We start from the raw sequence: 23,877 nt of genomic DNA, 5'->3' as shown, positions 1-23,877 counted from the left end.
ATGAAGGTCAGGTAGGTTCTCTACCAACTGCATCATAGGCCTCCCCTGGGATAATGTTCAGACGGCAATTTACACGGCCCCCAAATCTGAGCACTTGCTTCCAATGGGCATGATGCTTCCGCTAGTACACGCTGCTGGGTGCAGCAGGATGGTGTCTTAGGGGAGGCATTTGGACAAGTCTTTCTGTAGCCCCCATGATACAAATGAGGAGATAGCTTGCAGACTACTTGAGCTGAGACCTCGGTTCAAATCTCCACTCTTTCGCTTCAGGACTTTCATCAAGGAGCTAAGCCCTTCCTGCCTGCGTTCCTGTACCTATGAGATGGGTACGCCCTGAAACAATGCCTGGCACCTGTGCCGTTCTGTCAGTGCCAGCCTTTATCCATGCGCTCACACCCTCATGCCCCCTTGGGGTTTCATCCCAGTTCTCATCCAGCTGTGTCACTGGGGCATCCTGGTCTCTCTGACAAGCTGTCGCATTTCTTCTGTCTTCTCTGCTTGCCAGGAGACCCGCCCTGGGACAGCACAGGTCTGTAAGACCCTTCCACCCACATCCCTAGCTGGGCCCCTTCCACTGTGCAGAGCCACCATCCTAGCCCATATCTGCCTGCCTGTCACCCGTCACTTCCCCAGATCCCAACCCCAGTGATCTTGTTGCCAGAGATGCCACACCCACTCTGTAAGCAACTTCTACCCTTCACCCCGTAATGGATGAGCCTCAAGCTTTTACAGCTGACAGAACAGGGTTGTAACCCTGCTTGTCGTTCGAAAGACAAGTGGTCTGGGGCAAACTCCTCACCCTCCTTCTGGGGCTTCAGTTTCCTTATCTGCTAAAATGGGACTTGTGCTATCCACAGGCCTCCATCGATAGAGAAAAAACAACAACCCATCTTGGGCAGCCACCCTGGTTAAGTGTCTGGATTGGTGAATTTTGAATCTTTATTTCCAGTGGTCCTCAGGAGGCAGGACTGTCTACCTCAGAACACACAAACAACCTGGAGCCTGAATGGCATTCTGACAGAAACGCCACAATGACAAACTGTGCTGTCACCACTCCCCAGCGTCCTGGGAGAGACCTCCAGTCAGATGTGGAGAGACCATGGCAGAGGGGTGTACTGTGGGGTCTGGTCCAGGTCCGTGGTTTGGACAACTGGTGGCTTTGGCATCCTCCCCACTCCAGCAGAGGGAGTATGAAGGACACCACGGTGGTTGTGGGAATACCCCACATGGTAATGAACATGAGTCCTGTAGCTGGGGCAGATCCAGGGCAAGAGAAAGCCCAGTGGGCTCACATCCTCCTACCCCTGTGCCTTTGGTTAAGTTGGCAATCACTGGCCTGGCTAGGGGTGGGTGCTTTCCTGCCTAGGTCATGGAGAGCCCTGGCTGTCCCCTTCAACGTAAAATTGCCAGAGGGCAGTAGACCTTGGGGCCGCAGACAGAGATGGAAACTGGCACTTTGGATGAGGCCAGTGGAAACTGTCACCCGGGGTCTATGCAGCCACTGCACTTAAATGTCACCTTCGCTGCCCTCTCTCTAGGAAGTCCCACCTAGGGCTAGCTTGACCACCAGCCTCCACATGACTCCTCCCTACTGGGCCTCTCCTTCCTCTCCTCTCCATCCTGGTCAGCAGCCCCTTAAAAGCTCCAGTTTGGAGGGTCACTACTGAGCTAAGCATTCCCCCCAAATCTGCTTCTATGCTGAACAGAGGAGATTACTGCCAAAGTAGGGGCCTTAGGTATCCTCAGTGTCCCACCCTACCAACATAGAGGGGCTTGGAAAAAATACAGGTCTGGACCTTGATTTACTGAAGAGAACCCAAACTCGAGAACCCCAATGTTCTTCCCCAGACTTCCACATCCTTACCAGGACCGCCTGACTGTTGGCTGAGAACCCAGCGCCCCCTGGAGGCTGGGTATGGAAACTTTCCTCAGACCCATGGGCACTATCACCCAGCAGGACCTCTCCATACTGATGTGAGGGAGTGAACCAACTAGGTCAGGGAAGGTCCATCTTCTGGATGACTTGGACAGCAGGCTGCCCTATCCTAGGGGTCCCTCCCTGAAGCTGGCACTAAGCTGCCCTCCCTGACTCTTCATGACCTGCCTGCATCCCACGTGGGATTCCCCCTGGGACTCAGCTCTTCCACCCCAGGGCCCAGAGACCTTCGGGCACCTGGTGGGGAGTGGAGGAGCGGCCAACAAGGCTGGCCCCTGCTCTTCCTGCCCCTCCACGCTCACTGGCAGCTGTCTTCACAGCAACAAACACAGGCGGGTGGGCGGGTGGACGGGGTGGGGGACAGGTATGGTAATGCTCTGTGGGTAGCCGTCAGGGCACAGCACAAGGAAGCAGGGGGATGTTGGAGCTGTGTGCCGAGACACAGGGAAACTCAGGCCCGATGAGCCCCAGGTCATGCAAATTGAGGATGGAGTCGGCGATAATACGGGCTGTTCGCTTCTGGTACCCACCCGAGGTCACCATTAGGATGGGTATATCGTGGGCTCGGACCAACCGGAAAACCACTTCATCCCGCTTCACAATGCCCTGTGGGAAGACAGGGAGGGTGAGGTCAGACAGGCTCGAGTTCCCATGGTGTCAAGAAGGACTATTCTAAGTCTAGCCCTGATCCGAACTGCTGCTGCTTCAGCCCATCTTCTCCAGATATAAGACTGCCCATATTTTCTGTTGCTGCCAAACCTCAGAGCATGGCTTCCCTGCCCCACCATGGCCAGGGCACACAGGTTGGCAGATAGACAAATGCCCAAAATGGACCCCAGAGTCAAGATTTCTGGGCTGACGGATACATGTCCTAGGTGGCCCTAGAGTAAGTGTTGTGGTTTGAATATGAACTGTCTCTCACAGGCTCATGGGTTTGAACACTTGGTCACCAACTGGTGATGCTATCTGGGATGGTTCTAGACCTTTAGTTGGAGAGCTTGCTGGAGAAAGTATGCCTAGCACTGTAGGTAGGCTTTGACATTATAACTGGGCCCCACTTCCTGTTCTTTCTCTCTACTTCCTGTGTGCACATGAAATGTGGTTTCTCTGCTTCCTGACTGCCCGGCTGGCCTTGAGCTCCTGCTGCTATGCCTTCCCCACCATGATTAACCATATTCCCTCAGGAACCATGTGTGAGTCCAACTGAACCTCAAAGCTGCCATGTTTATCAGGGTAATCTATCACAGCAGCATAAGGTAACTGAAACAGTCAGAACGTGACCTCTGCTATGGGCGAATCCTCAAGGTGGTCCCCAATGTCAGGACGTACCGCTGGGCTGATGGACAGCCCCCCAAGGCGGTCCCCTTCGAGGACATCTGTGCCTGCGTTGTACACCACCACATCAGGCAGATGCTCCTGGAGGGACCGCCTCACATTCCTCTCCACTTTTTCCAGGTATTCCTCATCTTCTGTGCCCCAGTCCAACTCCACCTTCCGCCTGATGGCCTCTGGGAAAGAGACACAAACAGCCCTGAGTACAAGGCAGGGAAAACAAAGCTGAGGATAGGAAAGATGTGAGGACTTGTTGAAGCCTGTAGCAGGACTGACTCCATCTCAGTCTGGCCTCTCACATCACCAAAGCTGAGTGGTAAAGGTGTGCCCAAGGCAGGGCAGGTGATTAAAGCTGAGACAGTTAGCCTAGAGGGCCTACAGACCTATCCTCAGGCCCTACCAATGCTAGACACACCCTACACGTTCAAGACCAGGCTCCAAGTAGTCCAGAGTCAGCTTAGGCAGAACCAGTGGTGCACTGTGCATAAATGGCCTTGCCATGTTTTTATCTTAAATGTCCCCCAAAGGTCCATCTGTTGCAAGTCCGGTTCACAGCCTATGATACTACTGGTGAGGGGACCTTTAAGAGGTTGGACCAAGTGGAGGAAGTGATGCACTTGGGGGTAATATATCAGGACCATGCCTTCTCGTCATGAGGCGAGCTTTGCCCTATCACATGTGCAGCACAGTGCCCTATAACATGACAGGCCCAAAGCAACAGGGCCATCTCAACGTAACCAGGACCTAAAGCTATGGGCCAAGGCAAATCTTTGCTCCTCTCCAGCTGTCGTTCAGTTCCACTCCAAGGGTGCTGCTGACCCATGGTGCTAGCCTCTTCAAAATTATGCTACGTATTCTGCCATCGAGACAGAAGGCTGACTGAGAGTACATTACCTGTGGAGTGGGCAGGTTGCTGATTTCAAATCAGATCTCAGAGCCTTTGGGTTATGCATTGAGTCCATTTTTGCTGCTTTTAAAAAATATTTTATTATATTTGAATTACAAGCATATAGAGGTGCATAACACTAGTACAGTGCCTCCAGAGGCCAGAAAAGGGCATCAGATCTCTTGGAGCTGGAACGATAGGTAGTTGTGAGCCACCTGATATGGGAGCTGAAAGCTGAACTCGGCCCATTTTCTTAACCTCATTTTTGGTACCAGGTCATGGGGGTGTTGCTGTGACAGACTTTGGGAAGATTGTAATGATTTTTAACTTTGGGCTAGGAAAGCCACTGAGTACTGAATGGCTCAGTGTGCTTTTCTGTGGGAGCTCGGAGGGTAAAATTGGTACTGAATCTTTTCTCCATGAAAGGGCCATGGAGAAAAGTTGAGGTTTGGCACCATGTGGCAGGATAAGGGTCCCTGAAGAGAGGCCAGGAGAGGCTACTGGAGTCACAGTGTAGAATCCAGAATTCTGAAGATCTTAGTGCCATGACATGACCACCAAGGTCAGCAGCAGCTGTGGAATGTAGATTGCCTGATCCTAGGATGCAAGCTGTGTATACTGCAGAGGCTGGAGCTGGAGAAGGGGCCTGGGCCTCTCGGAGCCCAGAGGTTGTAGTGAGTCCCAGATGCATTGAACTTCTTCCACTGTTGAAGTTTGGTTTTGTTCTGGTCTGATTGTGATTGTGCCCTGGTTCTTCCCTCTCAGAGTAAAATAAAAAAGTGTTTAACTCATTTGAATTTCTAGGAACCCAGTTATCAGACTGTAGATATTTTCAAGAAACTTTGAAGTGTTAGAGAGACTCAAATTTTGGAAAGATTTTGGCTATTTTAGAGAAACTTTGAAAGAGATTTTGGATGTTTTAAAGAGACTGAATTTTTAAAGTGCTTGAATCTTTAAAGACTGGAGCTTTTAAAAGTTGGGAATTTTGATAAGGTGATATTACTATTAACATACTATCCTGGGTCACATGAGAAAGGAAAGGCTATAGCTGAATGGTGATGTGTTTGTGTGTCAAGCTGACGAGGGGTCAAATGTGCTGTGTTGTATTTTGTGGGTGATAACACTCCCGGGCAGGTGGTCCTTGGGTTTAAGAAAAGAAACTGAGCAAGCCAGTAAGTAGCATTCCTCCATGGCTTCTGTCTGCTTCAGTTCCTGCCTTGAGCTCCTACCCTGACCCTCATAATGGGCTAAATATAGACTGTCCCTCAAGTTGATTTTTGTCATGGTGTTTTATTGCAGTCTAGAAATCAAAGTAATTCTGCCACCTTTATGTTTCCTATTGCTCTCTCTCTCTCTCTCTCTCTCTCTCTCTCTCTCTCCATCTATGCTCATCTCTATTGTGAAGTCCTTGGGTGTATTTCCTGGGAATACTGGAGGTAAATGAAGTGGCATAACCATACAAGCACACGCTGAAGACAGAGGTGGGGCAGAACTTACCTTTAGCAAAGCGGTCCCCGGGGTAGATGTGGCGGTTGTAAACGTCCATGATGTATACACGCCGGTCACCCATGAAGTCTCGCTCATGGCCATTGCCCTGTGGACAGACACAACTGTTACTTCAGGCAGGGGCTCTCGGGAAGGGGGGATCTAGTGTCACACAGCAGAGCTGCACACACTGCAGACATGACCCAGTAGCCTCCTTAAGAACCTGCAGAACCCTGTCTCTCACGCTCTCTGCGAAACAGGGCAGGATCTGGCCCTCGGTGGAACTGGGACTGGAGAACAAAGTGTAAAGGGCTGTGTATGTGTGACTTGGTTTACTTGGAGCAGAGAACGGTCAGGGAGAGCAATGGAGGGTTTTAAGGAGTCTCCTGCCTGGTGTACAAGTGGTCGTCAGGAAGCAGTGAGCCCCCCTGGAGTCAAGGTCAGGAGCACTGAGGAGGATCTGCCACCCTAGTTGGACTGAGCTGCCAACAGGGAAACTAAGAGCAGATTAAACAAGCTGAAACACACTTGGGAGCGATTCCAGAAGGAGGGCACACCACAGTGTGAGGCCATTTGAAAGAAAGAGGCTGCCAGGGACACTGGAAGGGGGACTATCACCATGATAAAGTGCTTGGGCTCCCTCAGAGTTACTCACCTGGTGGGCATCAAGATCAATGATGGTGGCCCTGGAGATGCCTTCCACCCGCTCAAACAGGAACTGACAGGGAGAGAGGACATGTGAAGACCGGACAGGCCAGAGGACCCAGCCCTTTCAGGACTAAGGGGTTGAGGGGCCAGAAGGACAATGGGCAAGACATGGCTTTCCCAAGAGCACTGGGGTGCTGGGAGAAGTGTGTGTGTGTGTGTCTGTGAGGCAGGGGTTGGTCAGGGAAGGATCTGGGGGCAGGCAGTATACATTTTCTCCAGGAAATGTGGGGGTTGACAGATGAGCCCCATAGTCATGGAATTTAAATCCCCAAACTTAGACTCATTCTATAACGCTCAATCCTAATGCCTCTCCCTCCTTGAGGAGACCTTTCCCTCACTACACTTCCAAGTTCTCCTGTGCCTTGTTCGAACACCAGGCCTACTGACAGCCATCTACATGCCTGTGAGAACAGAGACCCCATTAGCTTGGCACCCAGCATGACACTGGGCAGAGAGCACATAAGGGGAGGGAGGAGAGGTTCCACAGAATCTTCCATTTAGGCCGGCTCCCTTCACTCAGTTTCCTCATTTGTAATGCTCAAGGGTTCAGTGAGGGGAGGTGGGGAGGTTAGGATACGAAATCAACAGCAGCTGTGCAGAGTGTCTTTTGTCTCCTTACCCCTCCTCCCCTTCCTCCTCTTTTTCCTCCCTCCTGCAGCCATGCCCTTATTCCTGTCCAAAAACCTGTTTGTCCCTCCTCCCACTTCCAACAGAGGCTCCCTCCTGCCACAGACAGGTTTCTAGTGGCAGAAATGTACCAGACTCAGTTTGAGTCCTGGCCAGGTTGAGCAGCTAGGGATGTCCTTCTCCACTGTGAGGAGGCCCCTCCCCACTGTGAGCCCGCTTCCCTTCCCTGGACTGTGTGGTAAGCTATGGGAAGCTATGGGAGGACTTTAGAAGTAAGGTACCACAGGTTCAGACACACCTTGATAGCTAACGTAATGTCTGCATAGGCACAGAAGCCTCCTCCACGGTCACTGGAACAGTGGTGGAAGCCGCCACCTGCAGAAAGGTAGATGGTGGCAATGGTCAGAGCCAGGGCCAAGTGTCCTCTAGTCCCTACCATGCCCACGTCCCCTTCCTGCTGGAATTCCAGTTGGCCAAGTGAACAGAACACCAGGGCATGTCACCACTGCAGGCCAAGAGGCACCTCCATGTCATATCTGCGGGGTAAAAGAGCTAGCTGAAGAAACCCACCCTGACTCTGAAACCAGAGCCAATGAAAGAAATATGCACTGGCCCCCAATCTAGAGCCAAAAAGCTAAAAAAAAAAAAAAAAAAAAGAAAGAAAGAAACAGTTTGGCCCTGAAACCAGAGTCAACTCTGCCACTGATGAACTGAACACAAAACCAACCAATCCCTGAGCAGGAAAACCAACCAATCCCTGAGCATGAAACCAACCAACCCTTGAACAGGAAATCTAACACACTGACTCTGAACCCAGAGCCAATGAAAGAAACACGTTAGCCCTAAACCCAGAACCAAAGAAACAAACACATCCTGACTCTGAAACCAGAACCAAAGAAACATACTTTGGTCCTAGAACAGGAACCAGTGAAGGAAATTTGCCTTAGCCTTGACAACAGAGCCAAAAGGTTAAGAAGGGACAGTGAAAGAAACCAGAGCCAACTCTGTCCCTGATCAACTGAACATGAAGCAACCAAGCCCTGAGCAGAAAATCTGGGAAAAGCCCTGGGAAAACTCTGCTCGTAAGAAGCCCCTCTGCCTGTTCAGTTGGGGGCTGTCCTTTCCCACCCTGACAGAAGCAGCTACTTTCCTGGACTCCTCCTTCCCAAATAATTCTCTTTCTTAAAAGAGTTTTGGGTGAAGATCTGTCGCCTTCTTGGAGCAGAAGAACCTTTGCTGAGACATTCCCTTAGGGAGTCAGAGTAGAAAAAAAAACAGAAACAGTTACATCTGCTGGGAAACTCCCTTGGGAGTGGAGCAGGAAAAGTAACTTTTCTCTTGATCCGAGATTTCTACATTTTCACAGGGGTTTTCCCTTTAGTAGAGAGAAGCAGAAAAAGGAAAATCTTGGACTGGAGCAGATGAAATGGATAGCTTGGCTAAGATGTTCCCTTAGGGGGTCCCAACAGAGCTCAGCTGCTCTTTCTAGGAGAGGAGCAGGATTGCTACATCCTGCAGGGAGACCATCCCCCACTGCACCCCAATTTCAGTATAGCCTGACTTCCCAACAGGTCAGGATATCTTTCCCTCCAGAGCTGCAACACAACAAGCCACCTCACCCCACAGAAAGGGCCCCTCCCACAGAGACTATGTCAGCCAGCTGAGCTGCCCTTAAGCTCCCATGCCAGGAAGGGGCAGCTCTAGCAGGCTTACCTTGGACCCAGATTCTCCTAGTGGTAGACAGAAAAGACTGGGAAAGAATACCTTCTGCTGACCACAGCTGTCCCTGCCATTCCCAACCCTGAGACACAGTCTGGGAGCCCTTTTTGATTTGGACCAAAGAGAGGCTGTTGTAAGTTTTCTGCTAGAATGGCTATTAAGCTGCTACTGCCCCTGTATTCCTGGAGACCCAGGATTATAGGAACCTTCTAAAATGGGGATCCAAAACTACCCCACCCCTGCAGTGGAAGTGGGGCCATGCAGACAAAGGGCTTGCTTTACCCCTTGGACTCCTAATGGCACGGGCTTACCCAAACCTCTCTATAGCCCAGAAGAGAGCTCCATCTCACCAGTACCTCTTACATGAGCTGCTCAGGCACAGAGAAGATCAACAAGTTTTCCGGAGAACACAACCAGAAATGGCAGCACCATCCATGATAGCCATGCTTGATCAGGACTCAGATGCTCAACTTTGACCAGGCCCTACTTTCCACTGTAGAAGTGGCCCTTCAAGAACTGGGAACCATGCTAAAGGCACGCAGGGCGTGAATAACCCAAGTGTTTGTGTGACTGGATAGCTTAACACCACGGCTATGCCAGGTCTAATGTTGAACACCTGATAATGTAAGCAAGAAAAAACATGGCCCCCCACCATGCAGAATTCACAAAAAGGGCCCAGCGTCCGCTATAGACCATGCCCAAGCCAGCACCTTCTCACTATGTTCAATTCCTCACAAGATAACGATACCACAGCAAAGTAAAGGCTGCCAAGGAAAAGGTTCTTCAGCTGTCAAGGACTGTGAAGACAGACGTGCAAGGCCCACAAAGAGCCCATGGAGCTGGGGAGCACTAGCTCTTAGGGCCCCTGGGGTGGCACCAAGCCTGGCCTATCCATTCACATGACTAAGCCCTAGCCACTGGCCTAGACCTCAGAAGGACTGGGTCTTTCAGGAGACTAACATGGAGGTAACTAATTCCACACAGACATGCTCAGGGGACCTGCCCAGGACCTCTCAAAGGGACGGCACAGGCTCTCTGGGAAGGAGAGGACTCCCTATCCTTGGAAATCAGTACGTATTAGGCAGGGGCATTCTCAGAACAAATATTTCTCAGCAGATAGAAACTGGCCGGGGCTTCACAGGACCAAAAAGGCTGAATACTCACTTCCAGGCTACTGACTGGCTCTGGAGGCTTTCCTGTCCCTCTGTCCCCACACCCTTTCCAGCTCCACCAGGCTAGCCATTCTGAAGCCCCACTACTCACCAACATTGATGGCCCAGCCTCGTTCCACAGCCAGCTTCCCCGCCTTTGGAGAAAGCAGAGGGTAGGAGTTCAGGCCTCACCTGAACTCTTCACTTCTTCAGTACAGCTCTGGGACAAGAATAGGTCACGGGAGGAACCAGGCGACACCCTCCCCATCCCTCAGAGGACCAGCCGCAAATTTTATCTGGCCAACAGGGGAAAAGAGCCAGAACGCCAGCATGGAGAAAGGTTTGGGGTGGCCCTCCTGGTTTTACAAAGAAAACATCAGAAATTCAAGTGAAGTGAACTGAGGATTTCCCTGTGGCTTTTGAGCGGAAAAGAAATGGTTTGCTTGTGGAAATATCATAGGCAGGTGGCTGAATCCCGCAGGTGTTCACGGTGAGTGTTAATACAAAATGTGGCAGTGTCAGGGCAACGGCCATGGTTGGGACAGACCTCACTGACTGAGACGCACAGTGTCCCTCGACCAGCTTTCCAGTCTGTGACTAGTGCTACTGTAGAATATATTTCTGCTGGGTTACACACACAGCAACTCAAATTGTTATTAGGTAGGGAAGGACACTACAGGGCAAAGTGGGGTGGGGGCCAGCAGCCTACCATGATGGTGCCTCCAGTTTGGGTCCGCAGGGGTCTCAGCACCTTCCTCTGCACAAGGAAGTTGGGGAGAAAGATAACCGGGGGTATCTCGGTGATGGTAGCCACCACGAAGGACCACTGTGGAAAGAGACATGGAAGTCAAACTTGGTGCCAGACCTGGGCATGGCAGCTCCCTGCTCTGCATACTATCTTTGCTGGGGAGCGATAGCTGTGAGCCAACTTGGTACTCCTAGCTTTGATCTAAGCACAATGAAGTCGATGTCCGTGTCCTGAGGCTCTCTTCTGCCCTCTTGTGTCCATACAAAGAACTGCAAGTTGCTCTAAGGTTTAGCCTCCACGTGGCTTCTCAGCTCCCCACTGCCCAGCAACTACCAGGACAGTGGCTCTGGTGCCAAGTGCCAGCAAGCACTTCCCAAGTACTTAGGACCTGTAAGTCACGCAGGTGGGCTTGAAGTCTTGTCTTGTGCTGGGACACTTGTAGCCATGGCTAACAAGCCAGCTGGTGCAATGATCCATCATGCCTAGATTGCCTATGACACAGGTTGTATTACCACTCTGAGAGAAGTTTATACCACGGTTTAGGGAGTAAGACAAGAAATTTGTATGTTAAGATGGATGCAATATTCTTTTTAGAATATTCTCTAAATTTCTAGAGAATGGATGGTTGGGGCTGAGAGCAAAGGACCCAAATATATATATATATATTCTTTCCTGTATTTATGAGTCAATTGAGCTAAAGGTGGTATGGTAGTGCATGGCCACCATCCCAGGCTGGGATGTAGAGGCAGAAGAATAAGGAGTACAGGGCCAACCTTGGCTACACAAGACCCTGACTCAAAAGAACAAAACAAAAATATCATGTTTAATTAGAATCTTATGCCTCAGTTACTTCAGGCGTATTTCAAATGCTGGCCAGCCACCGGGGCCAGTGGTGGGATGGAGCAGGTCTCGGATGTGCCCATCATGATAGCTTTATCAGGCAGGACTGCTCTGGAAAACAAACTGTTGGTGACCAAATAAAACATTGGAGTGGGACATCCTGTGGCTCTGGAAGAAGAGGGAGAAAGGGCTTGGCAGAGTGGGCTGTGGGCCAGGGAGATGGTAGTTACAGTGGGGGTGAGTGGATATAGGGTCTCACAGTGGCATCGACACAGGGCAGGGTGAGCACAGAAGACAGAGCAACTGAGAAAAGCACTGGTGTGGAGGGGACAGCATGGGACAGATACGATTATCTGGGATGTGCAGCAGGATAGCCAGAGGACAGCCAGATTGTTCAGGCAGAACCCACCCAGAATGCCTTGTGACTAACTTGGTCAGGGCAAGGGCTTAGGGATGGTCGGGTTGGACGCAGGGTCAGGACAGGGCTTTCAAGTCAATCTGGGCTCTGCCTCAGCTGTACGGTTTGGGATGGAGCCATTTCCTCTGTGCCTGCCTCCTTATCTGCAGAGCAGGGTCTGGAATGAGGGTGTAACTGTGGAGCCCTGCTGCAGAGGCCTGTCTTCTCGCTGCTCAGAGGCTGTATCAGATCTGCAGACCGCCACCAGCACATGTGTGTCACTATCCAAGGCTACATGACATCTGTGTCTATCCCCTTCAGAGGGGTACTATCAATCCAATCAAAACTGCTGGGCCTCGGGGCCCATGCCCGTAAATCCTGCTGCTCAGGAGGCCAAGCTCGAAGACCATGAGCTCAGACCAACCTTGTCTCAAAATTAAAGGTTTTTTAAATTATTTTTTAAAGGGGGGAGATTGATGGAATGGCTTAATAATTAAGTGCTTGCCTAGGTTTGCTCTTCAGTATGGAGAAAATAAAATTAAATAACTACAAGGGAAAAAAAAACCTAAACTCTCAGGGACCCCTGGGCTCTGTTACTTCTCTTGCACTGCCAAACAAGCAAATTCAATGCTTTGTGCATCAAAATAGCCTGGTTTGATGCTTTCTTGAGCTCTTTTTCTCTCTCTCTCTCTCTCTGTTGCTTCTGCTATTTGTTATTTTGCTTTTGCTTGCCATAAACTCATTAACTCAAAACTCATAACTATGCTCGATCTTTTCGTGGAACAGAAACGGAGGATGTGTACCCCAAATAACTGAAACTGGGTATCCAAACAAATATGTATGGGCGTATCCACAGCAACACTACCGATGATCGCCAAAATGGAGAAATAACTCATATGTATATAAACTAATGGATGATACACCACGTGGTAGAGTAGAGGGATGTGGAGTGTGGGGCATGGCTTGGTGACAAGGCGCTTGCCTTGCATACTTAAGCTCTGAATCCCAGTCACACTGGGAAGGAGAATGCATGGCACCTGCCCAGTGTGAGGTGCAGTGAGGCAAGCCGGACACCAAAGCTCACACACTGCTTGATTCCATCTGTACAAAGTCGGGTACAAAGTACGAGAGTCTATGGGGGCACCCTAAAGAGGGGCGGTGACCGGGCAGAGGGCAGGGAGGACCAAGTGCTCTGTAGGTTCAGGGTTTTCTTTCAGGGTGATCATGACATCACATGGTGGATGATGGAATTGCTGCTTTAAGATGGTGGATTGTGTCATATGTAACTAACCACATTTTTATTTAAGAAAAGGAGAGATGGGCGTCTTAGGGGAAGAACCAACAAAGTCAAAGTCCCAGGTTCCCATCCCCCAAAGCCTCTCCCATAGCCCTCCAGGTTCCCTGAGGTTTGCCTCCCTCCCTCCCACAGTGCCTTTGGACTTGTGGCTCCTGCTTAGACTACCTTCCCTCACTCCAGGCCTGCTGGCCTCACTGTCCTCCACACCCTACCTCGCTGTCCCCCTTTCTGTGAGCACTTGGCACCTGTCCATCTAGTTATGTTTCTTCTCTGCTCTCCATTGGAGAGGCACTTGGTCTCTGCTTCCATCCCTTCCCTGCAGGACCCAGAACAGTGCATGCTGGTTATGAATGTGATGATGGGGCTCATCAGACATCAAGATCTTTCAGCTCTGACCTGCTCCCAGGGCACAGCCCTAGAACTCACAGCAAGGAAGGGAACAGTGCTTATGCTGACAAGATGCCACCCGTCATGGGTCCATCCCTGGGGTGCACACACAGTTGGTGCTCCTGCACCAATGTTATCTTCCTCTTTGGGGGCCCTGCTCATTGAGATGGAAGGCTACACAGCCCAGGACCAGGGATGAAGACTAGGGCAGGTGTGTGCACAGAGTAGATGAAGCAGGGGAGAAGGGTATACAGCACCCACAGACAGACCCAAGAACAACTATGAGAACCCTGAAGGGACCTGCCGGACACTGCTTGGGATGTCTATAGCAGAGGAAAAGGACAGACGATGCAGGCATGGGGTGAGAGAGCTGCGGCACTAGATAATGGGACTCACCTGAGTGTCAACAGCACCTCACCCATCACTCCCCAGCTGCAAACCTGTTCATAGTACTCAGGATAAAATCCATGCTTCCTCCTTAGCTAGCCAGACCCAATGTAGCCTTGGGCTGGCTAGCCAGAGAACACAAGACCTGGCATATTATAAAAGTTATGTTTCTCCCTTTGTTCTGGCTACCAGGGAGCTCTGAGCCCAATGTTGTTACCTCTTCGTCATTTTGGTGAACCCCTATGTTATGTTGATATAGCTAAGTCCTCCTTTCTGGTCTCACTTTCTGTTTGGGACTCACAGACTACACTGCTTCCAGATTTTGGGACCAAAACTAGACAGGCAGCCTGCCTTGTAAGTTTCCCCGAAGGCAGCCTGCCTTGTAAGTTTCCCCGAAGGTTTTATAAACGGGTGGGATACTGGTAACTCCCCCCTCACACACACACCAGCCCCAGCCTGATCCCAGCCCCATGCTTGGTCTTTTCCTGTCCAAACTCAGAGCATCTACCCCTGCCTTCCCCTCTGTCTTCACTCCTGGCCAGGCTCCTGGGCTGTGCACTAACCACGCATGTCTGGGCCCCAGGAAACCAGGGCAGTCAGGCACTGGGCTTCCGGCCAACGCCTCACACCTCTCTCCTGGGAGCCTGGGTGCAGCCTCTTCCTGGCAATCTTTCGTGAGCTCACACTGTCATGGCCCATCTAGAATTCTCACAGCTCAGGCCATGGTTGGACGGGTAAGAGTTCTGAACAGATGCCTACAAGGGTCCTCCCCACGCTTAGCCAGCTCTCCCCAGTAATGACCTTGAGCAGGTACAGCCCACTTCTGAGCCAAGGTCTTTCCAGACAGAGTGAAGGGGCCTGTTGACTTCTGCCCTCTGTGGAATCCTGAGTTCAAGATGACTCTGACAGGAAGCCTGGGGGCCAAGGCTCCCACACTCTGAAGCAGAGAATCAATGGCACCCTGATGCAGCCTCAGCCAGGGAGGGCTGGCAGCCATGGATTCTGACACAGGATCCCACGCCAACCTGCCACATAAATATGTACTAAAGACCCAGCTCCCAAAAGGAGCTTGCAGTGACCTCCTGTACCAAGAAGCCATGGGCAGACAGTGGTAGTCCAATGTGGCCTGCATGTGCGATTTAAGAACCTTACAGTTAGCACATTTGGAATCAGAGTAGGCGGCTGGGGGTACGGCTCAGTGATAGGGTGCTTGCCTAACATGTTGTTCAATCCCAACAACCATAAAAAATAAAAAACCACCCATACCCCAAAACCCCAAAGCAAAAAAAAAAAATAGAAAAAAGAAAGAAATCTGAGAATATCATTTAATAATCAGCATGTGGCTTCTCTTGGAAAAGCAGGCACTGCAGTCATGCTGGGTCCCACTGTGTGGCAACCAACCACATGGCCCACGTGGGAGGGAAAGATCTGCAATTCACCCCAGAGACCTCCACCTTCCCCCACCCAGGTCTTTATCCCCTGCTGGACCCTGTGGAGTTTCACACCCATTGTTAGTCCAAGAGTTTACATTTACAAGAAGTTCTTAGACTAGCATCTCAGCCCACTCCAAAAACAGGCCAGAGTAAAGTGGCCTCAGTGGACAGGACAAGGGCTGGTGTCCCCCTCCCACTAAAGTGATCCCAGAAAGGGCCTCTGAGGCCTGTCCAGGGCACAGGCTGAAAGTCACTGACATGCCCAAATCCTCTGAGGGGTTCTGTCTGCACCTCCCTGTTTTCACACACCCTGAAGATGGGGAGCTAACTACCCACAGATACACCTTCCTACAGTCCCTCCGTATCTTAGGAACTAGAGACTCCCATGTCTCCCTGGGCTAGGGGCAGGGGTAGGTTCCCCTAAGGCCAAGCTGCCCCTCCTCCAGTCACTGCGCCTGGCCAAAGCCCGTAAATCCCTGTACTGTACCTTCAGCTCGTTGAGATAGCGCCTCGTATGCACCACCAGCAGGTCCTCCTCCGAGGCCTCCCGCGCCTCCACCAGCATGCCGTCCGACAGCAGCTTCTCTTCTGGAACCGCAGAGCAAGCGCCTGCTCCCTTTCTGCTGACTCTCAGGGCCAGGTGTTGCCCCCCAGGTCCTCCTCAGGCTGCACGCTGGCCTCTGGCAGCCTCTCAGCACACAATGAACTTGTGGGTATTCTGAGAATGGCTGCCTCCCTAGGCCAGTGTGACCAGTGACTAGGTCCTCTGCCTCTAGGTGTTGAGCTTGGAACACACAACAGTCTCCATATTTTCTGTGTTGCTGACAGTCACCAGGTGAACTTAGGTACAACTGGATGACTTCCAGAAGCAGGTGGCACAAGGAACCGGAATGCTCTCAAGGGAGAAAAGGCTCTTAGCAACTCTCTCTCAACAGGTGGCTTAGGACATCATGCCTCTCCTCAGCCTCTGTCTGAGCCTTGCTCAAGGGGGATCCTTGCTAACCAGAGAGCGGTGGTTCACAGGCAGAACAAGCCAGAGTCAAACAACTGCTGCTTTCAGAGCACTGCCTTTCTTCTGGAACCTTCTATTTATGGCAAGTGAAACTGCCTTTTCCCACATTGATGACACAAGATTCCTTTTAAAATAAATTTAAGTTAAAAAAATCCCAAGATTCGGTCATTTAAAAATATGCAAAAACACAGGAGTAGCTGGTACAGAGGACATCAGAATGTCTGAGAGGCTTGAAGATGTCTAGTATCTGCCGAACATGCTTACCAAAAACTCAGCTCATTTTGCAAAAGAAACTGAGGCTAAGAGAAAGCACAGCCCCAGAGTACTGGGTCGTGATATTCTGGATTCTAGAGAAATCAGAATCTAGGATCTATTTTCAGTGAATCAACCTGTCCCATTCACTTCTACACACACATTCCGGCAGCTGCTCCCTTCCACAGCATTCCATGACCTTTGACACCTCTAGACTCAGCTCCCTTCTTGTCAGGGCCTCTAAAGAGCTTGCCCTGTGGTCCTGCCTCCCATCTTCCCTCATCTTCAGGGGAACAGGAGCAAAAGGGCCTGGCTGCTCACTCCCAGCTGAGGGAGATGAGGGACCCTTCTTTTGAGGTAGGAGTCCAACCTGCAGAGTGTGTACCAGCAGGAAACCACTTGTGCAGGCAACAGATGTGCAAGGCTAGCGCCCCAGGCTCACGCCAACATCACACATCATCTGCGTGCTCTCTACTCTGTTTCCCTTTGGATGCTCAGGCTGGTACCTACTGCAGAGGGGCTCAGGCTGGTACCTACTGCGGAGGGGAAAGCTGTACCACTTGCCATAGATAGAAGGCCACCAGAGGGACAAAAACAAATCCAACAGAATGGCTGTGTTATTAATGTCTAATTTGGTACTATTTTCTGCATGATGCAGAGGTGGGGACCTGCTCTAGATTTTTAGGAAGGGAGATAAGAACTAGATCTAACTGGAGAGACTATGAGACATGGTCCATTTGTGCTTGGCAGCCTGCCTGCAAAGGCCCTTTAACAGCAGGGCAGAAGGCAGTCTGGGGCTGAATTCAGATAAGGATGAGGATGGGGAGAAGAAATGGAGGATGCAAGTCTGAGGGGTGATAAGAATAGGGAGGTGGAGGGGCAGATGCAAGTCTAGCAGGGGCAGGAGGGGACTTTCTTACCTTTCAGGAAGTTGATCACCTTGCCCCATTTTCCAGCATCAAAGGGGTGCAGCTTCTCTAGGCCCATGAAAGTGATGTTGTAACGTGGCGAGTACACGATGGGCCAGCGTTTCTCTGGTACATGCTGGTACAGCTGTGTTGCGTGCGGCCTTCAGTGTGCAGAAAGACAGACGCAGATATGGAGGGCGGCCTCCTTGTGGAAAGCAGTCTTCCCTTCCCCATTCACGCCAGGAGGTCACAACACCAACAAGTATGAAAACAGCTTTTCCCTGAATCCTGACTGGCTTTGCCTAAACCTGCCGCCAGCACAGTCCTCACAGCAGCTCTGGGGACCAGGTGTGCCCAAGGTCACATGCCAGTGCCAGGTGTATTCAGCAGTGCTGGCGCCAAGGCCCAAGGCCTGCACCGGGGAAGGCGGGATGAGGGTGGTGGAATGTGGCTGTCTCACGAGTCAGCTCACGCATCTGCGAAGCTGGGAACAAAATGTGCTGCGGGGGAGAGGGCGTAGATTGCGATTGCAGGAGTCTGTGCCCTCGTTGCAGACCTGCAGCCCACAGCGATGCCCTGGGGAGGTGAGACCCACCATTCGCCCTCCCTGTCTCCCATTCCACCCCACCCGTCCCGCCGCACCCACGGGGACCCCCAACACCCGGGCTTGGCCCCATGCGCGACCCCGCACACTCACATCCCGCAGCCGGCCCTGTCTGCTCCGGCCGCCACTCCGCACGGGGAGGGGTAGGAGGGGTGCAATGGGCGGGCCCGGCCCAGAACACGCCTCCGTAGCACTGGGAACTTGGGGGTGGAGCTCTGGCCTGCAGCTGCGTCACAGACAACCAGACCCGCGCCGGCCAAGGAGAGGCATCCAATGGGATCCCGCCTAGGGGGTGTGGTCATGCGCAGCTCCGCCCGCATGCCCAGGGTAGAAATAAGCCCACGTTAGCTTAGGCGGTGTGAGCACGAGTATTTTTGCGTCTTTCGCGCCTCTGGCCTCAGTATGGAGGTGGAGGGTATGTTCTGGGCCTGCCATCCCCTATACATGTTTCCTCCTGTGGTGCAGCCGTCCACTCCTGTACCATCTGTGGCGTTTTCACCTTGGTATAATCACTCCCCACTTGTCATAACGTCCCTTGAACCTCAGTTTCCCTATCTGTAGAACAGGCCTGGTGATCCCGTCATTAAGGTACAGTTCTGTATATTTGAACATTTCATTTCTCCTGTCTCAGTTCCTCCTATATCCTTACCCTGGAAGTTTGCCGACAGTTGGGGGTGTCCGTGTGGCTGGAACCTGGGAGGAAGCCCCAACAATAGCGCCCAGAAGAAAAGACAATGGGCCTCTGTTGGCCCAGCTGTCTCCATCAACCAAACAGAGGCAGCTGACCAGAGGACTGCCAGGAGCCAGAATGGCAGCTGGGAGTCCAGGGGCTCCAGGGTCACGTGAAGGGAACCAACAACATTTTGTTGTTGTTTTTTAGGGGGTGAGGACAGCGTGCCAGTGTGTATGCGTAGATCAGAAAACAGCGCTGTGCAGACCATTTTCTCCCTTCGCCTTTGGGTGGGTGCCAGGGATTGAAGTCAGGTGCTCTGGCCTGGGCACCCACAGCGTGTATTTGCCAGCGAAGTTCTATCGTGGACAGTTGTGAGGAGCACTTTCGGTGTGCCTGTTGTTAGTGCTCAGAAAATATGGCACAGACTGTGAAAATGCCCTTGGGAGTGTGAAGTTGTTCCAGAGTCACCACAGGAGCCAGCGGTGTTAGGGTGGAGCCTGAGGAGACAGCGCCTTCAGTTTAGGGGACAAAGGCAATTTCTTGTTCTTAGAAGATTGAGGGAGTTTCCACATCATGTGACCGAGCCTATGTGCTAGGAGTTAAAGAACCTGGATCTTAGTAGATAAGGCAATGAAGTTTTAACTCAAAATTGCTTTAGACCTGTTCAGGAAGAGGGTACGGTGTTTATTACAAACTAGGAAGGGAGTGTTCTTTATCTCTTTGTTATCTATCATGAGGCTCCAGCCTGTATTCAACTGAGACGGGTCTTTTGCCAGCATCCTGGCCTAGGAAGGTTGAATCAGCTCTCTGGACTTTCACTGCTACATCTAGAGATGCAGGGGATGATCTGGACAGTCCACCTTCTGGGGGAGCTGAGAGACTTGAAAGATAACATCAGCTCTTACTGAATGCCTGTCGTGGGCCAGGTCAGTCCCAAAAGCCTCATGCATATTGAACTCCAAACAACCCTGGAAGGCAAACTGTCCTCATTTTATATGAGTGAAACTGGCTTCACTCGTATAAAATATCAGGGTGCAGATAAATGTGTAAAATTTAGTGACAAAACCAAACAACAATAAAAAACCACACATTATACTGCCATAGAAGCTGGTCTCGTCTCAGAGTACTGGCTTGCTCTGGGGTTTAGTAAAGCGGTACAGCTGAGCTTTGGGTCAGGAAAATGAGGGTCAGAGCATCTAGGAGCTGAGGCTCAAGAGAGGAGTTAGTCTAAGATATGTCCTCGGATTTGTTCTCGTGCCTGAGGAAGAGGGAGGCAGTCTGAGGAGCATTAGAGTGTGAGGATCCTTTCAGGCTCTCATGGCAGGCTGAACCACCTGTTAGAACTGTCACAGGTGTGAGAACCAGCTGTGTGATCTGAGCAGTTGAATTTAGGGAGACTCTGTCACAGCATTCTAGCACAGCAGGGTCACATCTGTGCACACAGTAGACAGGGCGAGAGCCCCGGCCAAACCCATGGAGAGTAAAGGAACAAACCTTTTATTTTTACAATGTATGTCGGGTTTTGCCTTCATGTGTGTCTATGTACCACATGTGTGCAGTGTCCATGGAAGCCAGAAAAGGGTGTCGGATCCCCTGGAATTGGAGTTATAGATAGTTACTAACTACCCTGTGGGTGCTAGGAATTGAACTTTGGGTTCTCTGGAATAACAACAAGTGCTCTTACCCATTGAGTCATCTCTTCAGCCACCAGGAAACCAAAGTCATAATTACTAAATGTTGTGTTATTGTAAACTGTACAAGCCGAGGCCGGAGGCAGTGGTGGGTCCTGGTTCACAGCAGTCCGGGAGGGCTGCTTCCATGACGTGGTTTTTATTTTGAGCGCTGTATTTTTACAACGTCATTGTGATAAGACACTGACTTACTGAACACTGTGTGTTTATTAACCTTTCCCTTTGCACCATTCATATCATCGTGGGATAGATTTCAATTCAAAATGAACAAGAGCTGCAGGTGCAGCTCCGTGGTAGAGCAGTGGACTTAGTAGCATAGTCCTGAATTTGACACCATCACCACCACCACCCTCTCTGTCCAATCTGGATACAGAGTTTCCTGTGCAATCTATAGGTGGTAGGAGTTGCAGGGGCTCCCATATGAAGCTTTTTGACAGCTGCCAAGCTCAAGCAAGGCTAAGCTGCTGGGACTGTAATTGACAGCCCACCCACCCCAGACAAAATTGACAGGAAGAGCTCCAAATACACTCGGGACAGGGAAGCAGCCTGCAGATCCTCAAGGATCACACTGTTGCCCTGACAACGTCACCATAGCAACAACAACAATGATTGGCTCTTGGACATTGCAGCAGTTTCTGGTGCAAAGGTGATCAGAGCATTGCTATGGAAACCAGAAACTGAGGGAACTAGGTTTGACAGCTCAGTGCCCACTTCCTTAACATCATGGTGAGGGACATGGGACCTGTCAACCTAATTGAGAACACCTTCTTTCTCTTTGTCCTCATGTTTGACAGTTGTAACCAGAATTGGCCCCGTTTTGTACCTTATTTGTGTGTACACGCATATGGCCAATCAGAGCTCAGTTGGCCCTGTTGCTGAGCAGAGGAGCTCTGAAGGGGCCATTCTCTCCTTGAAGCACTTCTCAGAATAAGAAAAGAAGGAAGGTTCCAGAGTCTGGTTTCTAGAGGACTTCCACCCCAACAGCAGCTTGGCTCTTTGGAGAAGGAAGACCAATTTGAGAACTTGCCAAAGACAGACCCACTGGGGACTCCTGGAGCCTGAGACAGCCTCCAAGATACCACGCCTGGGTTGCATAGGAGCATCCATCCTGCAGCCTCCAAGAAACCTGCCGTTCCTGCTATTCCTACGGCTTTTATTGGTGGCTGGTGGCCTCATTTCTGCATGTTTGCTTTGTGGTCCTTGGCCCTGAGATGATACTCTAAGAGCTTTCAATGTGTAACACTTGCTGACCACTTCAACAGTCTCTCAGTTGGTACGCTGGAGCTGAGCACACAGAACTGTGGTATAACCTCCTGTGAATGGGATCTTGCTGCCACTGAGGGTCCCAAGATCTTGCAAGCAGCCTTGAGAAAAGCTGCCCTCATTTGCGTTGAGCTTAGGGGCTGTCTCCACTCTGAAGGGACTCTGGCCAGCTAGAGCTTGGCTCTGACAGGCATTGACCTTCTTCCCCCTTCCCTCTGTCTTCCTAAGAACCATCAGATTACATTCCTAAAGCCAATCACCAAGCCTATTCCCTTATTTAGCCACTCCCTCCCCCTGAGGCTGACTATCATGGTCCGGCTATCAAAGTATAGTCCAGCAGTCAAAAGCCCCCTTTGGTTCACCTAATTAACGTGCCCAACCAAAATATACCACCACCCATTCTAACACAGACCTCCCATTTTTCTCTTCTTAAAAATTACACCTGAGTGTGGTGGCAGTGCATGCCTTTAATCCAAGCACTCAGGAGGCAGGGCCAGGCAGATCTCTGTGAGTTCGAAGCCAGGCCTGGTCTACAGAGTGAGTTCCAGGAAGCCAAGGACACACAGAGAACTTCTGTTTTGAAAAAAAAAAAAAAAAAAAAAAAAAAAGAATTACACCTGCAAGGTCATTTGTTGCTGCGTTTTTGTTTTTTTATTTTTTTTTCCGGCCTGAGACAGAAAACAGTCATTTTAACTGTCCCCTCCAACCCCACTTAATAAAGGCTCTCTCTGTGAAAACATTTGTTTAGGTGTGGTTTATGCCTAATCCAGGGTCCTGGAAGGAATTCCTGCAGTGTAAGTAGGGTCTACTCCATTGGTTCCGTGACTTGGAGGGACCAGTAATCCCCTAACCTTTTATACATGTTTCAGTGCTTCTGACTCCCAATTCCCTCATCCAACACTGGTTGGCTGGTAAACCCCCACCTTGACTGTCCTAAACAGCTCTCGAATTATTAGGTAACAGCCATCAAAAGTCCGGTGTCCCCGCTCTGGCCTGGGGATTGAGGAGACTGCACTGCCACGACTTCACTGGGTACAGTGGACTCTCAGGAACTAGCTGCCAGTTAGGCACATTCTGTCCAGTCTGGTTTGGTAGATGCCCACTGCTGGGACAGCCCCAAGGAGGGAGGGGCGGATCAGAAGGAGTCACCAGGACCCTGATTTAAATGTGGCAAGAATAGTCACTGGGCCCATCTCTGTCCAAATCCTCATAGACCTACCCAGCCTTGTAGACAATGGGGCCATTGGACATCAAGGACACGGCCTCCCTGGGGTCATCCAGGGACTAAACCTCTCTAAGCCCACACAAATCACTCTCTAGGAACCTAGGGTCTTAATTTTCTCAGCGCCATGGGTTATCAGCTCTCACTCTTCTCTCCCCAAGCCACCTCTCTTGAATTCTCTCTCACACCAACCCAAAAACATCTCACCTTGCCCAATCTGCACCTTACCTCTGCCCTCGTGGCCAGTTTCCTCCACTCACAGATCCCTAAATTCTCATTCCTGATACACTCCCTATACCACGCTGCTCCTGGACCTCCTCCTTCCTCCTTTCCACAAACAATTCCTTAAACTTAAAACACTCTCCTTTCTGCCCCAGCCTTCCATCTCCCAGACTCATACAAACCTTTCCACCCTTACTTCTAAATGGACAGACACTTCCTAGGACCAACCTTTGTCTTTGCATCCACCTCTCCAAATCTCTAGAAAACACCATCCACGGCGGACCTCCTTGTCTGCAGCTCCTGCCTCTCTGGCCACCTCTAAACCTAATGAACTCTAGGATCCCTCTCACCGTCTATTCCCACCACAAGCTCTAGCTCACAAAAGACTCTACTGTCCCTCTCATGGTCTTGGATTCCATCTCTCCAAACTTCTCTTATAAAACCCATCGCTCAGCCGGGCGGTGGTGGCGCACGCCTTTAATCCCAGCACTCGGGAGGCAGAGGCAGGCGGATCTCTGTGAGTTCGAGACCAGCCTGGTCTACAGAGCTAGTTCCAGGACAGGCTCCAAAGCCACAAAGAAACCCTGTCTCGAAAAAACCAAAAAAAAAAAAAACCCATCACTCATATTTCTTACTTACCTGTCCTCCCCTCAATCCCTCCACATTAATCCCTTTGCCTCAATGCTCCCCAGATCTT

The 23,877-nt window shown here is 50.9% G+C and overlaps 1 protein-coding gene across 1 annotated transcript; it reads right to left on the bottom strand.

Annotated features, from left to right (window-relative positions):
* Positions 1-899: 899 nt before the first annotated feature.
* On the bottom strand, positions 900-18,334 carry Hdac11 (histone deacetylase 11). Its single transcript, XM_041633273.1, has 10 exons — positions 18,203-18,334; positions 17,518-17,666; positions 15,821-15,921; positions 10,554-10,670; positions 9,957-9,999; positions 7,273-7,349; positions 6,295-6,357; positions 5,652-5,748; positions 3,266-3,444; positions 900-2,542 (listed from the first exon to the last, which is right to left on the bottom strand). Coding segments are annotated over exons 1-10 (1,044 nt in total). The 5' UTR covers positions 18,205-18,334; the 3' UTR covers positions 900-2,326.
* Positions 18,335-23,877: the final 5,543 nt, after the last annotated feature.

This window comes from Microtus oregoni, unplaced genomic scaffold (genome assembly GCF_018167655.1).
Source record: "Microtus oregoni isolate MIOR12 unplaced genomic scaffold, Mior012 000002F_ref0000024, whole genome shotgun sequence".
Taxonomy (NCBI): Eukaryota; Metazoa; Chordata; class Mammalia; order Rodentia; family Cricetidae; genus Microtus; species Microtus oregoni.
The sequence above is the reverse complement of the archived record's forward strand: the minus strand, read 5'-3'. Positions and strand labels throughout refer to the sequence as shown.

What these genes read in the sequence shown, in the direction of transcription:
- Hdac11 (XM_041633273.1), bottom strand. An exon ending in CGGGGACCGCTTTGCTAAAG is followed by an intron (nt 3,445 to 5,651) that starts GTAAGTTCTGCC and finishes TCTCTTTCCCAG; the next exon opens with AGGCCATCAGGCGGAAGGTG. An exon ending in GGCTGTCCATCAGCCCAGCG is followed by an intron (nt 2,543 to 3,265) that starts GTACGTCCTGAC and finishes GTCTTCCCACAG; the next exon opens with GGCATTGTGAAGCGGGATGA.